Raw genomic sequence first — 12,899 nt, 5'->3', positions numbered from 1 at the left:
TATTTCTTTCTCTCTAAAAGTGCTGCGTACAGTCTGTGTTTATAAACTCAGTTAGTGACTATTTGTTTTTACCGGTACACGAGTAGGAAAAAAAAAAAAGCGTCTGCCCATACTAAAAATGGAGCCGGGGGTGACAACCTGGCAGATCACGTGGGCGCGCCCTGCTTTTTCCCGCGAGTGCCATCCACGTGTGTATACTGGGATCAGAGGTGAGGCTGGAGCTGAATAGGTAAATATTGTATAGTGGCAGGCAGCAACATAGGGAGTGTAGGTTTGCATGTATTGGGTGCCAGATCACCTTAGTCGTTGTAACCCCTATTGTCTGCCATGTAATCTATCAGTATTTATTATTATTAGTAGTAGTGGTTTTAGTGTTGAAGTGAACCTGAAATGGTTTTGTGCACGACATTTGCACATTCTTGTAGTGTAACGTTTCTGGTGCGTTTGTGTGCCCAAGGAACTGCGATGCCACGTCCGTCCCTCTATGCAAGTGAAGCTGCTTGTAAACGTTGATGGCTTATGTGATGGTGTTCCCCATATTTACATGAACAGTGTATTTCCCTGAACACCGTGGTGGTTCTCGCAGGAAAATACACCATACATGCGTGGGTAAGCGCTGATGCAGAAACTATCAGCGTTCACAAGCAGTCTGCTGTGTACAGCCATTCACCTGTATGGGCTGTGCTGAGGATTCTACGCAACAAGACTCACGAGCCTGCAAACGTCTATGTGCATTGAGGCCTTAAAGCGCTACTAAAACCAAAACCTAAAAAGTATTGTATTGCAGCTTACCGATAGAGAAAGGTTGGGCTTGTTCTGGATCCTAGTCCCAACCCTCCTGCCCGATCCCGCCAGGAAGCCAACAGCACACCGCTAATAACAGACAGTGAGACATTTCTGGGTTCACAGATCGGGAAATGTCTCACTGACTGTGATTAGTGTGCAGTATTGGCTTCTTGGCGGAATCGGCAGGTGGGTTGAGACTAGGATCCGGAACACACCCAAGCCCATTTCTACTTACTAATCATTAGTAAGGATGAGCTCGGGCGTGTTCACAAGTCCACATGCCCACGTCTGCCCAGAAGCTGACACTCCGCAGCGCTAATTACAGGCAGTGAGACAATACCTGATCCGTGGCTGCACAGATCGGGAAAGGTCTCACTGCCTGTGATTAGCGCTGCGGAGTGTCAGTTTCTTGATTGGCACGTGGACTTGCGAACACGCCTGAGTCCATCCTTAATCATTCTATGTGGTGGCTGCATTTGTCTTCTTTTTATTTCTTTTTTTTAGGCTTTTTTTTCCCCCCTCTGTTTTCGCTTTGTGATCTGCCCGGTAATACACCTGTATTAGAGTGCCCCCATTCTGAATGACTGCAGCATTTTCAGTCGGGGGGTGGGGGGGTGATATATGTAATAGCAGATTTAGATGCACTAACAAATTGAAGCCACACTCCAGCTAATGCTTTATAAGCGGTTACATCAAACAGTTTATGTTCCTTTGGGATAAGGATTTTATGTAAATAGAAGTGGATCATTGGAAGCATCCCTGTCAGTGTTAAATGGTTTGTCTCAAACCTCTACATCTGCAGGACAGCTTGTTCTGCTGAAAAACAGACTTACTGGTTGGATCACCAGATGACAATAAAGGAAAGCTTAACCACTTCCCGCCCACTGTCAAATGATTGCAGAGCGGTACGGCTCTCGTTCTGGGACAACGTCATATGATGGCGCCCAGTTTAGCCATTTAGTCCCATGTTCCTGGGACACAGCGCAACCCCCCCGATTTTGGCAAAAGGCAGCTGGTTCCAGGCTCTCTCTCTTCCCCCAGCAGAGTGCATGCCTGCTGGGGGCTGTAGCCTGCTCCTGTGAACAGCACTGGGGCTGCCAATCTTCCGGGACTACATGTCCCATAATGCTCCCCTAGTCTCTTCTGATTGGCATCAGCTGTAGCCAATGGGGAGGGAAACAGTCTGGGCAGTGAACCAGATTAGAGCTACTCTCTCTTCTCCCATTTTGCTACATTCTACAGGAGAAAGGGAAGGGGGGCGAGCGGGGGAGATACACTGACAGCCTGCAGCTCTCTTCCCCCCTGTCACAGCACTGCTGCTGAGTTCTCTGGCAAATTGAGCAGGGGAAAATATCCCGCTGCCACCGCTTTACCGATGGAAGAGAGGGGCTCGACGGCACCCACTACAACTGCTTTCTGGTGTCGCCCGCTCCCCCCCCCCCCCCGCACCCCTGTAGCGACACCACTGCAGTCGCTTCACTGGGTATATGTAAGGGTTTACAACCACTTTAAATGTGGAATTGGGTTTTAATCTTCCTGCTATTTCCGATTTTTTTTTTTTTTTTTTTTCCTGGGCAAGATGTTTGGACTGACCTAAGCCTGCTTCCCCCACAACACCTATAGAATTATTAAATAATGACAGTGAAAACGCATTGTGCCTGATGTGCTCCTTTTAATATCTGAAGTTGCTTCCCTTCAGCCATCCATCTTATTCATATCTGCTGACCAGGAAATTTTTATAGATAGGCAACTCCTATCCTCATATTGATTAGTGGTTCCAAATTAATAATAACTACTGCAGTATGGAACAGACACAAAAGATACGCTCAGCATCTTTCCAAATAACTGTTCGGCTTTATTATGACGCAATTGAAGGTTTTTTTTACACATGATTACGTAGGTATCACATTAATATCACAGTTGTACGTTTATGGTAACAAGGGGCGTTACATAGGCAGGCTAATTCTAATCAGGGCTCGAAAGAATGTTAACATGTACTGAAAACATTATTAGTGCCGTGTGCACAGTGAGGGCAGTGTGCAATACGTACAAAATACAATACAATTATATACAGAACTTACAAATTTCCATTACAGTCTTGAAAGTTTGAATCTGATTGGATGCTTTGGAGAAACAAATGTCGCTATTATAAACATTGATACCAGCTCTTTTTAGCTGATTTATTTTTTTCTGCCATGAGACTGTAGAAAATACTGAATTGGTTAACTGTTTTTTTTGTCCCGGAATCTGTTTATATCTATGATATAAAATGCATACAAAGATGGTACCTTTTTTTTTTTTTAATTTTTTTTTTTTTTTTTTTTTTTTTTTTTGGGCTCTCTATAATAAAGGTGGGATGAGGCCATCTAATACCCAAGGTCTTGTAAGATAACAGTATTATATAATTGGAGAAATTAGTCCTAGAACTGGGCACACAAAAGTAATTGTGCCTGCAGAATTTATTTATAAAAAAAAAAAATACTCCTGTGTGTGGTTTTTTTTTTTTTTTTTTTTTTTTTTTTTTTTTTTTTTTTTATTACCTCATCACCAAATTAACCTCTTTCTTTAATTCCTTAGAGACAATGTTTACATCAAAGCTGCTCACACTTGTCCTAGTTGTCCAGCCCCCAAGAATTCTGTTAGGTATGAAGAAACGTGGTTTTGGTGCTGGCCGGTGGAATGGGTTTGGTGGCAAAGTGCAGACTGGAGAGACGATTGAACAAGCTGCAAAAAGGTGAAAGGGTGAAAAAGAATTGTAAACTTACATCAAGCAGCTCTGACTAAACATACACTAAGGCTGGGTTCACACTAATGCGGTGCTGGAATCGCAGTGATTCCTGTGCAGTTCCTGCACCGCATCAGAATTACAGGCACTTCACACTCTGCTCTGCAAACCGATGTGGGCGTCAATATAAAGTTAATGACGTCCACAAATCGGTTCACAGAACGCAGCGCGAACTGTGTTATCGGATTGCATGGGTCTGAACACCCATGCGATCCGATTCCAGTGCGGACAAAAAAGGTTCCTGCACGTATTTGGTGCCGATTCAGTGCAAAGTGAGCCATACAAAATGTATGGCTCACTTCGCACGGCACACTGAATTCGCATGTCATTTGTACAGGAATCTGATGTGGTTCCTGTACAAATGGCATGCGATGCCGTAGACCGCATTAGTGTAAACCCAGCCTGATTGTTTAACATTCCTCTATCTACGTTACACAGCATGGATGAGAGAATCTCCTCTGGCTAGTGGGAGGAATTTATCAGAAATTAAGCAGACAGAACCCGAAGCAATCAGCTTCTTCAGTTAAGCTTTGAAAATGATAGAAGCTGGTTGGTGGGCAAGCAGCAGATTCTGGCTGCTAAATACCCTAATGGTGGCTGCATCTGATTGGACACAGCAGTATTTCAGCTGACAGTTTTCTGCCCAGGTCCTTTGAATTTTCAATTGAGGGATGTTTGGTGGGAGGGGTCTGACAGAGCCACCCACTAAGGGAATTTAGACCAAATGAGAACTTGCAATTGGGGTCTTGTAAATTACCTGAAACGATACTTATAAATCATGCTTATCACAGAGCTCTCTAGTTAGGAGTAGTGTAAGCAGTTTGGGGACACTACTATTTGAGTCTGATATGGGCTGGTGGTCAGGAGAACAGCCGTCTTCTCAGCTTACATTTTAACCCCTTCGTGCCTAAGAGTAAAACAAATGTTCATGCCTAAGCACAATTTTGCAACTTTGACATATGCTAGTAAAACTGTACATATCATCACAACTACTTTGTAGATTATACCTTGTTTTTTTTTTTTTTTTTTTTATTTTTTTTTTTTTTTTTTTTAGGAGAAATTGAGTTTTTATTTGGTGGTAAATGGTAATGGATATCTCCTAAATTTTTGTTTTAATTATCAAAGGAAAACTGTCCCAAAATAGTAAAAAAATTATAAATTTTTTAAAATTATTTAAAATATATTAATATTTAAAAATTATTTAAAATATATATATATATTTTAAATTTGGCTGTATATTTCTTGTTACTAGCATAACTTGCCACCAAAGAACAACCCATAATAAATTCTCCTGTCCCCGATGATGGCAGTGATACTACATATGTGTAGTGTTATTTGTTGTTTGTACCCGTAGTACAGCCCAGAAAAAGCTTGATCTATTTTGCAAAGAAAAATTGAGCAAAAATGTCCCTCTCTAGATGTGCAAAGCTGGTAGAGAGATCCCCAAAAAGACTTGCAGCTGTAATTGCAGTGAAAGGTGGTTCTACAAAGTATTGACTCAGGGGGCTGAATACAAACGCACGCCACATATTTATTTGTAAAAAATGTTGAAAACCATTTATCTTCATTTTTCTTCCCCTTCTCAATTATGTGCCACTTTGTGTTGGTCTATCGCAAAAAATCCCAAAAAAATACATTTATGTTTTTGGTTGTAACATGACAAAATGTAGAAAATTTTAAGGGGTATGAATACTTTTTTCAAGGCACTGTAAGTGACATTTTTTTTCACTGTCTTTTTCCAGTATTTTTTTTTTCTAACTTGCACTTAAAAGGCATAATCTGTCCAACTGGGAGCATGGGCAAATTATTAACATTTGAATAGAACTACCCAAAGTATATTATGCTGTCAGTGGTATTTAACATGTTGGGGGAAACGCCATCCGCTCTGGTATTCCTACCCCTCACTTCAAAAATCTGAACATATACTTTTCTTTATTTAGAGAACTCTGGGAAGAAAGTGGTCTAACTGTTGACACACTACAGAAAATCGGTGAGATAAAATTTGAATTTGTGGGCAGCACTGAGATTTTGGATGTCCATGTGTTCCGAACAGATTCTTTCAAAGGAGAACCAGTTGAAAGTGAAGGTACAGCGACTAACCACTTTGCTTTTTAGAAAAAAAAAAAAAGTAAAATTAGGCCTAATACTATAGGCTAGGATGCAGGGTATGGCCACTAAATTCTCGTTACTTTTTATTTTACTTCTTTTTTTTTTTTTATGTTTTCTGAATAACATTCTAAGTACAGCAAATATTATGACATTGTATTGCTGCTCCAGGTGATTGACCCCTTAATTCCCAAAGCGCCTATAATCCCGGTGTATCACCTGCCTAAAACACGCAAGGGGTCAGACCCCCTGGTGGGAAGACCTATTGTAGCTGGGATTGGATCCCTAAACAAGAGGATTGGACAGTGGTTAACTTTCAGCTGCAACCCATAGTCATTGGGCTTGACTCCAGTCATCTGTTGAATATGTGTCAGGATTATGAGTGGATAGAGGGTGACAGATGGGTCACATGTGATGTGGACAGTCTGTACTCCTCCATTCCTCATTCTCTGGGCCTTAGAGCAGTTTCATTTTTCTTGGACCAGTGTGGGTTGTACTCTCGCATCCAGAGAGAGTTCATTTTGGAGTGCCTGGAATACTTGTTGGCTCACAATTTTTCACTTGATGGGCGTCCTTTATGTTCAGCGGTTCGGGTGGTGATGAGTGCCAGGGTTTTTCCATCCCTTGCCAACCTGTACGGGTTGGTGGGATAGGGTGAGGATTTTTTAGTATGATAACCCATTCCAACCGCACATCAAGTTTTTCAGGCGCTACATAAATGATATGAGCTTCATCTGTTCCAGTGAACTTTGGGGGGGGGTCACAAGATTTTTTGCCATATATAAATAACGATCTTAACATGATTATTCATTTGACCTTAGCCGGACAAATGAATAATCATAGCATCCATTTTTTGGATGTTATGTTGAGGGGTGGTGATGGCAGTATAGTCATCAGTCTATATAGAAAGCCCCTATCTAGCAGTAGCTTCCTAAGGGCAGATTCTGGCCTAAGCCAACAGTCTGAGAATCAGACAATTAAGAATCCAAGAGGATGGGAAATAAAAACATGTTAAAACAATACCCTGTTTCCCCGAAAATAAGACCTAGCGTGATTGTCGGTGATGGCTGCAATATAAGCCCTACCCCCCCCCAAATTATCTCTAGTTTAAAGTCCTTGTAGGTCTTATTTTCAGGGTAGGGCTTATTTTTGGGGAAACAGGATAGAGCTTATTTGGGGGGTAGGGCTTATATTGCAGCCATCACTGACACTCACGCTAGGTCTTATTTTCGGGGAAACAGGGTATATTATTTCAGTCCATGGAGGTAGTCCATAAAAGTTTGTAGGGAAGCACTTGATGGCACCACCCTTAGAGCAAAGCTATGAACTCTGTGGATAAAGCAGGAACAGAGGGGTGCCAGACTAAGTGCAGTATTAAAATCAAGAATGAGTTGCCAATTGTCTTGTTCTTTTTATAAATCCTTTATTTTAATACTGCAATTAGTCTGGCGCCCACTGTTTCTGCTTTAGCTAGAAATACTGAAAGAGACAGCTAATTAGGTAAGAAGGTACAGGATAGATTGGAGAGAAGACCACCTGTGTTTTCCACAGCGTTCAACTTGGAGTTTAAGAAAATAAAAAACATAATTGAACGCCATCTCCCTGTGCTTCTGAGTGATAGTACATATGCATGTATACTTGCTTCTGCAGTTAGTGGAAAAGGTTTTAAAATTTTAAATTTTATCAGTTGTAATACTAAATGTCTAATATACCGTGGAAATCATTCCACTAATGTTGCCAATCATTTCAGTGGTTCACATGGGGGCGATCTTGCTGCCTTATGCATACTGAACAGAAAAGAAAAAGCAGTGGGACTTTGTGTGAGGCATGTCACTGAATGGATACCTTGTTCATATCATTCATTGAATTGTTTATTGATTACAAATCACATTTATAAAAAGTGTCAATCTGTGATAAAGGACACAATATACTATGATATACTTGTATGAATATACAGTTATTATACAAAATAAAATGCAACATGATTGACAGTACAGTTACATAAAAACACTCATCCATTCATATTGGTTCAATAAACATAAGCAATTGCTCATGGTGAGCCAAACTTGTCTGGGCATCAGTTTGATGTGTACTCAATGCACGTTTCATGGCTCATGCCAATCATCAGGAGTAGGGATGAGCTTCGAGTTTGAGTTGAATTTGAATGCCGAGGAACACCCTTTAAAAGTCTATGGGAGAAATCAAAAGTGCTAATTTTAAAGGCTTATATGCATGGTATTGTCATAAAAAATGTTTGGGGACCTGGGTCCTGCCCCAGGGGACACGGATCAATGCAAAAAAGTTTTAAAACGGCTGTTTTTTCGGGAGCAGTGATTTTAATAATGCTTAAAGTGAAACAATAAAAGTGTAATATCCCTTTAAATTTCATACCGGGGGGGGGGGGTCTATAGTAAGCCTGTAAAGGGGCGCATGTTTCCCGTGTTTAGAACAGTCTGACAGCAAAATGACATTTCAAAGGAAAAAAAGTCATTTAAAACTACTCGCGGCTATTATTGCATTGCCGGTCCAACAATACACATAGAAGTTCATTGATAAAAATGGCATGGAAATTCCCCACAGGGAAACCCCGAACCAAAATTAAAAAAAAGACGTGGGGGGTCCCCCTAAATTCCATACCACGCCCTTTAGGTCTGGTATGGATATTAAGGGGAACCCCGCGCCAAAAGTAAAAAAAAAACGGTGCGGGGCCCCCCAAAAATCCATACCAGACCCTTATCCGAGCACGCAACCTGGCAGGCCGCAGGAAAAGAGGGGGGGACGAGAGAGCGCCCCCCCGAACCGTACCAGGCCACATGCCCTCAACATCGGTAGGGTGCTTTGGGGTAGCCCCCCAAAACACCTTGTCCCCATGTTGATGAGGACAAGGGCCTCATCCCCACAACCCTGGCCGGTGGTTGTAGGGGGTCTGCGGGCGGGGGGCTTATCGGAATCTGTAACCCCCCTTTAAAAAGGGGACCCCCAGTAAAAACGTCAGGGTACTTAAACTTTCTATGTGTCGCATGGCAACACAGGGCTGTCACGTGTCTTCCTCAGGGGGATATTCCCCTGAGGAAGACACGTGACAGCCCTGTGTTGCGACACGTATGGGAGGGGCCAGGATGGTGGAGGAGACAGCATACACGCTTTTTCAGCAGCTGCTGATGCATACAAGGTTTAAGCCTGTTAAAGTGGATTTTAACTTTCTGTTTGCTGTAGATTAGTATGCTGGAAGCACCATGAAAGTGTTGAGTACCCTGACATTTTTACTTTTAATAAATTTATGTTCAAAACGATAATACACTATGCAGCCTCTTTTTAATTTGAATCGAGGAAAGCTTCATTGGATTTACCTGGGGATCCCACAGAGACATTACACTAAGAGCCCAAAAGTGGTTCATCTGCTTTTCCAGACCAAACTTGGTTGTGCGGTCACATACCCTGAGGTGCGCACAATCACATGGGTGGGGGGGGCGAAGCATGTGTTTGAAGTCACTGTATCATTGTTTGGAGCACCATCACAAAGTCACAATATTTGGACTTCATAGAACTTCAGTATCAACTACTTTTTATTGTGGACTTGCTTAATATAGGACTTTTTCAAAATGAATTTTCACTGTACATTGGTTTGGAACATTGTAGAATATTGCATTCACTTACCAGTTCAAATGGTTTATGTATATATTTAAGAAATTTGTTTGATTTTAAACTGAGGCACTTTCTATTCACCTTTTCAGTGATCTTTATACTACCGTATTGAGAATGCATTCACACAGCGCTGCATTATTTTGATTTAATTTTTTTTTTAAAGGTTTTTATTGCCAAATGTGCATAGACAAAGAAAAATTTTTAACATAGGGCATAAACAGTATTGAATACAGAAGTAAACCGTCACTAAACGAGTCTACTATTCAGACCATTGCTCACCACAAGTATAGCATTGTTTTTTATGTACATATAGCTTTTTTTTTTTTGAAAACTGAAACGGAAAATAAAGTGTAATAAAAACAATAAAAATGAAAATAAAAGTAAACTAATAGAAGAGGTACTGTACCTCTAAACCTGTGTGAAGTGTGCTATTTTCTTTAGTTATTTGTACAATTTCAAGGTAGACATACCTTGTTTAGTGCAGGCTGTGGTGTAATAAACATTTATATTATAATAAAATTATATAAAATACCTCAAGGGCTTTCTGACACTGTATCGTTGGAGTCAATCCATTTAGACCAGATTTTATTAACTTTTTTTGGGCATCCTCTTGCTTCTTTTGTCATTTTATATCAGTTAACATTAGTATTCACTAGGGCAGTGATGGCGAACCTTGGCACACCAGATGTTTTGAAACTCATGATGCTCATGCACTCTGCAGTGTAGATGAGCATCATGGGAAATGTAGTTCCAAAACATCTGGGGTGCCAAGGTTCGCCATCACTGCACTAGGGCAAGCTGGCAGCATTAAACGTTCTCTCCTGATCCAATTAAGTGCAATCCGTTTGCTTACATAAAAGAACAGTCTCAGTAGGATCCTCATATTATTGCTCATAATTTCATCCTCTATTCCCAGAAGCCCCAACAGTGGGCTACATAAGACATTAAGGGCAAATGGGTGTTTCTCTCCTGACCATTTTTTGATCTAATATGTTTAGTACAAATTATGGGAGTGTGATCAATGCTTAGCGGCTGTATATTAGTTTTTACATAACTGAACATTTATAATTTTTCTAACTTACATTACACACGGGTTTAGGTGTAACTATGTATTGATCAATTTATTTAGTAGCTTGCAAGATATTTGGTTTATAAAGAATTACATAAATGCACTTTGTCTCATTGAGAAGTCAATAAAGTACTTTATTTCTCCCTGGAACACTAGCTGCAATGTTGCTCTAAACTGCAGCTACCATGGAGGTGGATGCTTTGCTTTGTAGAGTTTGTCTCTGGCACTTAGCACTTACCTGACGCAAACTCCGGCAAGGAGAAGGCAGAGGGACGCATGCTTTACCTTCCTCGGAGTTGGAACAACATTGCAGCTAGTGTTACAGGGTACATGTGGAGGTGGGACTTGTCCCATTGGGAACTCACTAATACAAAAAAAATGTATTCAAATGGTTTGGTTTATTACTTTTACAGCATCCTATTTCTGTGGTGTCATCTCATTTTTTTTCTTTTAATATTTTTGTCCTCTGATCTTTTATAGTGCAGGGACAAATATTAAGTAGCACAAGTAATTAAGGGGGTTGTAGGTAGTACAAATGTCAAAGTGTTGATTTGTAAAGGGCCTGTAGCACTGAAACTAAAGTAGAAGTCCAGTGATGTTAGCACCTTTTGCCTTATGGCTTCACGCCAGGAACCCTACTGCGCATGCGCTGCGCTTCACTCCTCTCTCCTACTAGCCCGGCGGCCGGGGAAGGAGGAGGGAGCCCGGGTGGTGCTGTCAATACCTGCAGCTGAGGCTCCTGGAAGTGGGAACGGGTTACCTGTGAAAGAGAGGTATCCGGTGTTGGCACCTGAGGGGGGAAGGAGTAAACGAGCATAAGTTCCACTTTTGGGTTTAACTCTGCTTTAAGCAGTCTCTGACCATCTACTGTTATAATTCTTCTGTTTATCACAGCTTTCTGTAATGTTACATTCATTAAATATTATGTGTAACTCTTTGTTGATGTAGGGGGCATCATGTGGGCCCCCTGACATCAAGTAAGTTGACCACCACTCTTGTAGAGGGTGATAAAATGAGTAAATACATACACAAACTGTAACATACACTGAGGGTAGCTTGAATTTGATTGTTTTTGTTTTATACACTTGCTTTAATTTGGAGTACTTCTTTTTGATACTATCAGGATAATGTAACAGAACTGATTATTAGTTATTTTGGTTGATTTCCAGAAATGCGCCCTCAGTGGTTTCCCCTGGAGAAGATCCCCTTTGACAGTATGTGGCCAGATGATATCATTTGGTTTCCCCTTTTGCTACAGAAGAAGAAATTTCAAGGATACTTCAAGTTTGAGGGTCATGACAAAATCCTAAGCTACACCCTACAACAAGTGGAAGATATATGAAGACAAGAAGATTACAAAACTTTTCTTAAGACTATTCATTGCACTTATTTGTTTGGTGCCTTTTCTAAGCTTAGTGATGTACAGATGTTTTATTTTTTTTTTAGTCTTTTTTTTTTTGTAAATGAAAGTGTTTTCCTAGTGCTGGATTGACTATTGACCAAATCTGAGCGGTGGCATGAATCTTCTATAAGGCAACTTTCTTCCCTCCTCCAAACGGTTTATATTTTTTCTTATTTGTCACTGACTATTTACATGTTCTGGTAAGAAATACCTAATCTTGTGTCTGCCTTTGTATGCATTTTTTTTATGTATGTATGTATGCTTGCATGCATGGGGAGGCATTTCTGACCATAAACTAGGTGACAGAATAAGCAATCCATAAAAGACCCAATGTAAATACTTCTTCCACAATACGGCAGGTACCTAAAATCAGTGCTAAAGTTCTTTAGTGTTTGTCCTATGTTGCCAAAAGCTGAAACCTAATTTAAAACCTGTATTTTATAATTCTGTAAAACTAGAGGTCTGTTTCCATGAATTTCTAAATATATTTATAAAGTGCACACTGCTCTAGCCTATAGGCGCTCCTACAGTGTGAACTGTATAGCAAGCTTACCTGGAGGTTAACCATCCCTGAAAGTGAAATGACAAGCACCTTTTTAAAGGAAATCTGTCATTAGAGAATTACATAAGCTGCAATTGCTATCCAGCTCTTGAAAATTTTACTTCCCAAGCTCTTTGGCTTTTATACTGCAGCAAGAGAAGCCAGAAAGGCTGATCTACTCTACATATTAAATGACTTAGGTAGCATGAGAACCAAATGACCAGGTTGACAGCCAGTGTAGTTTCTTTATGTATAGATACTTTAAAGTGATTGTAAAGTCTTGTTTTAAAAAAATTAAATTACAAACATGTTATACTTCCCTCCTCGGTGCAGTGGATGTGCACAGGGCCGCCTGGATCCTCCTCTTCTTAGGTCCCTCTTCGTTGCTCCTGGCCCCTTCTTCCTGTCGATTTTCTACAACAAGCAGCTTGCTATGGGGGCACCTGAGCTGCAGCTCTGTGTGTCCATTCAGACATGGAGGAGTTGTTCGGCCCCCCCTCTCCTGATTGGCTAACTGACTTTGATAGCATTGTGAGCCAATGGTGTCACTGCTGTGTCTCAGCCA

At 40.8% G+C, this 12,899-nt stretch overlaps 1 protein-coding gene across 2 annotated transcripts; it reads left to right on the top strand.

Moving 5' to 3' along the window:
- The first annotated feature begins 115 nt into the window (after nucleotides 1-115).
- NUDT1 (nudix hydrolase 1) lies at nucleotides 116-12,013 on the top strand. 2 transcript variants are annotated; one of them, XM_073636725.1, is made up of 4 exons: nucleotides 116-229; nucleotides 3,364-3,520; nucleotides 5,512-5,657; nucleotides 11,561-12,013. In XM_073636725.1, the coding sequence occupies exons 2-4, from the start codon at nucleotides 3,369-3,371 to the stop codon at nucleotides 11,731-11,733; spliced, it is 471 nt and encodes a 156-aa protein (XP_073492826.1). In that variant the 5' UTR covers nucleotides 116-229; nucleotides 3,364-3,368; the 3' UTR covers nucleotides 11,734-12,013. The 2 variants fall into 2 exon arrangements, with proteins under 2 accessions (XP_073492826.1, XP_073492825.1); XM_073636724.1 differs by having other exon boundaries at nucleotides 132-209.
- The last annotated feature ends 886 nt before the right edge of the window (nucleotides 12,014-12,899 follow it).

Source organism: Aquarana catesbeiana, linkage group LG06 (genome assembly GCF_042186555.1).
Source record: "Aquarana catesbeiana isolate 2022-GZ linkage group LG06, ASM4218655v1, whole genome shotgun sequence".
NCBI classification, from domain to species: Eukaryota; Metazoa; Chordata; class Amphibia; order Anura; family Ranidae; genus Aquarana; species Aquarana catesbeiana.
This window is presented reverse-complemented; position numbering and strand designations above follow the sequence as displayed.

Bases quoted from the DNA above. Each gene is read 5' to 3' on its own strand.
- NUDT1 (XM_073636725.1), top strand. From the start codon at position 3,369: ATGTTTACATCAAAGCTGCTCACACTTGTCCTAGTTGTCCAGCCCCCA. The intron at 3,521-5,511 runs GTGAAAGGGTGA...TTCTTTATTTAG, and splicing joins ATTGAACAAGCTGCAAAAAG to AGAACTCTGGGAAGAAAGTG. The intron at 5,658-11,560 runs GTACAGCGACTA...GTTGATTTCCAG, and splicing joins AGAACCAGTTGAAAGTGAAG to AAATGCGCCCTCAGTGGTTT.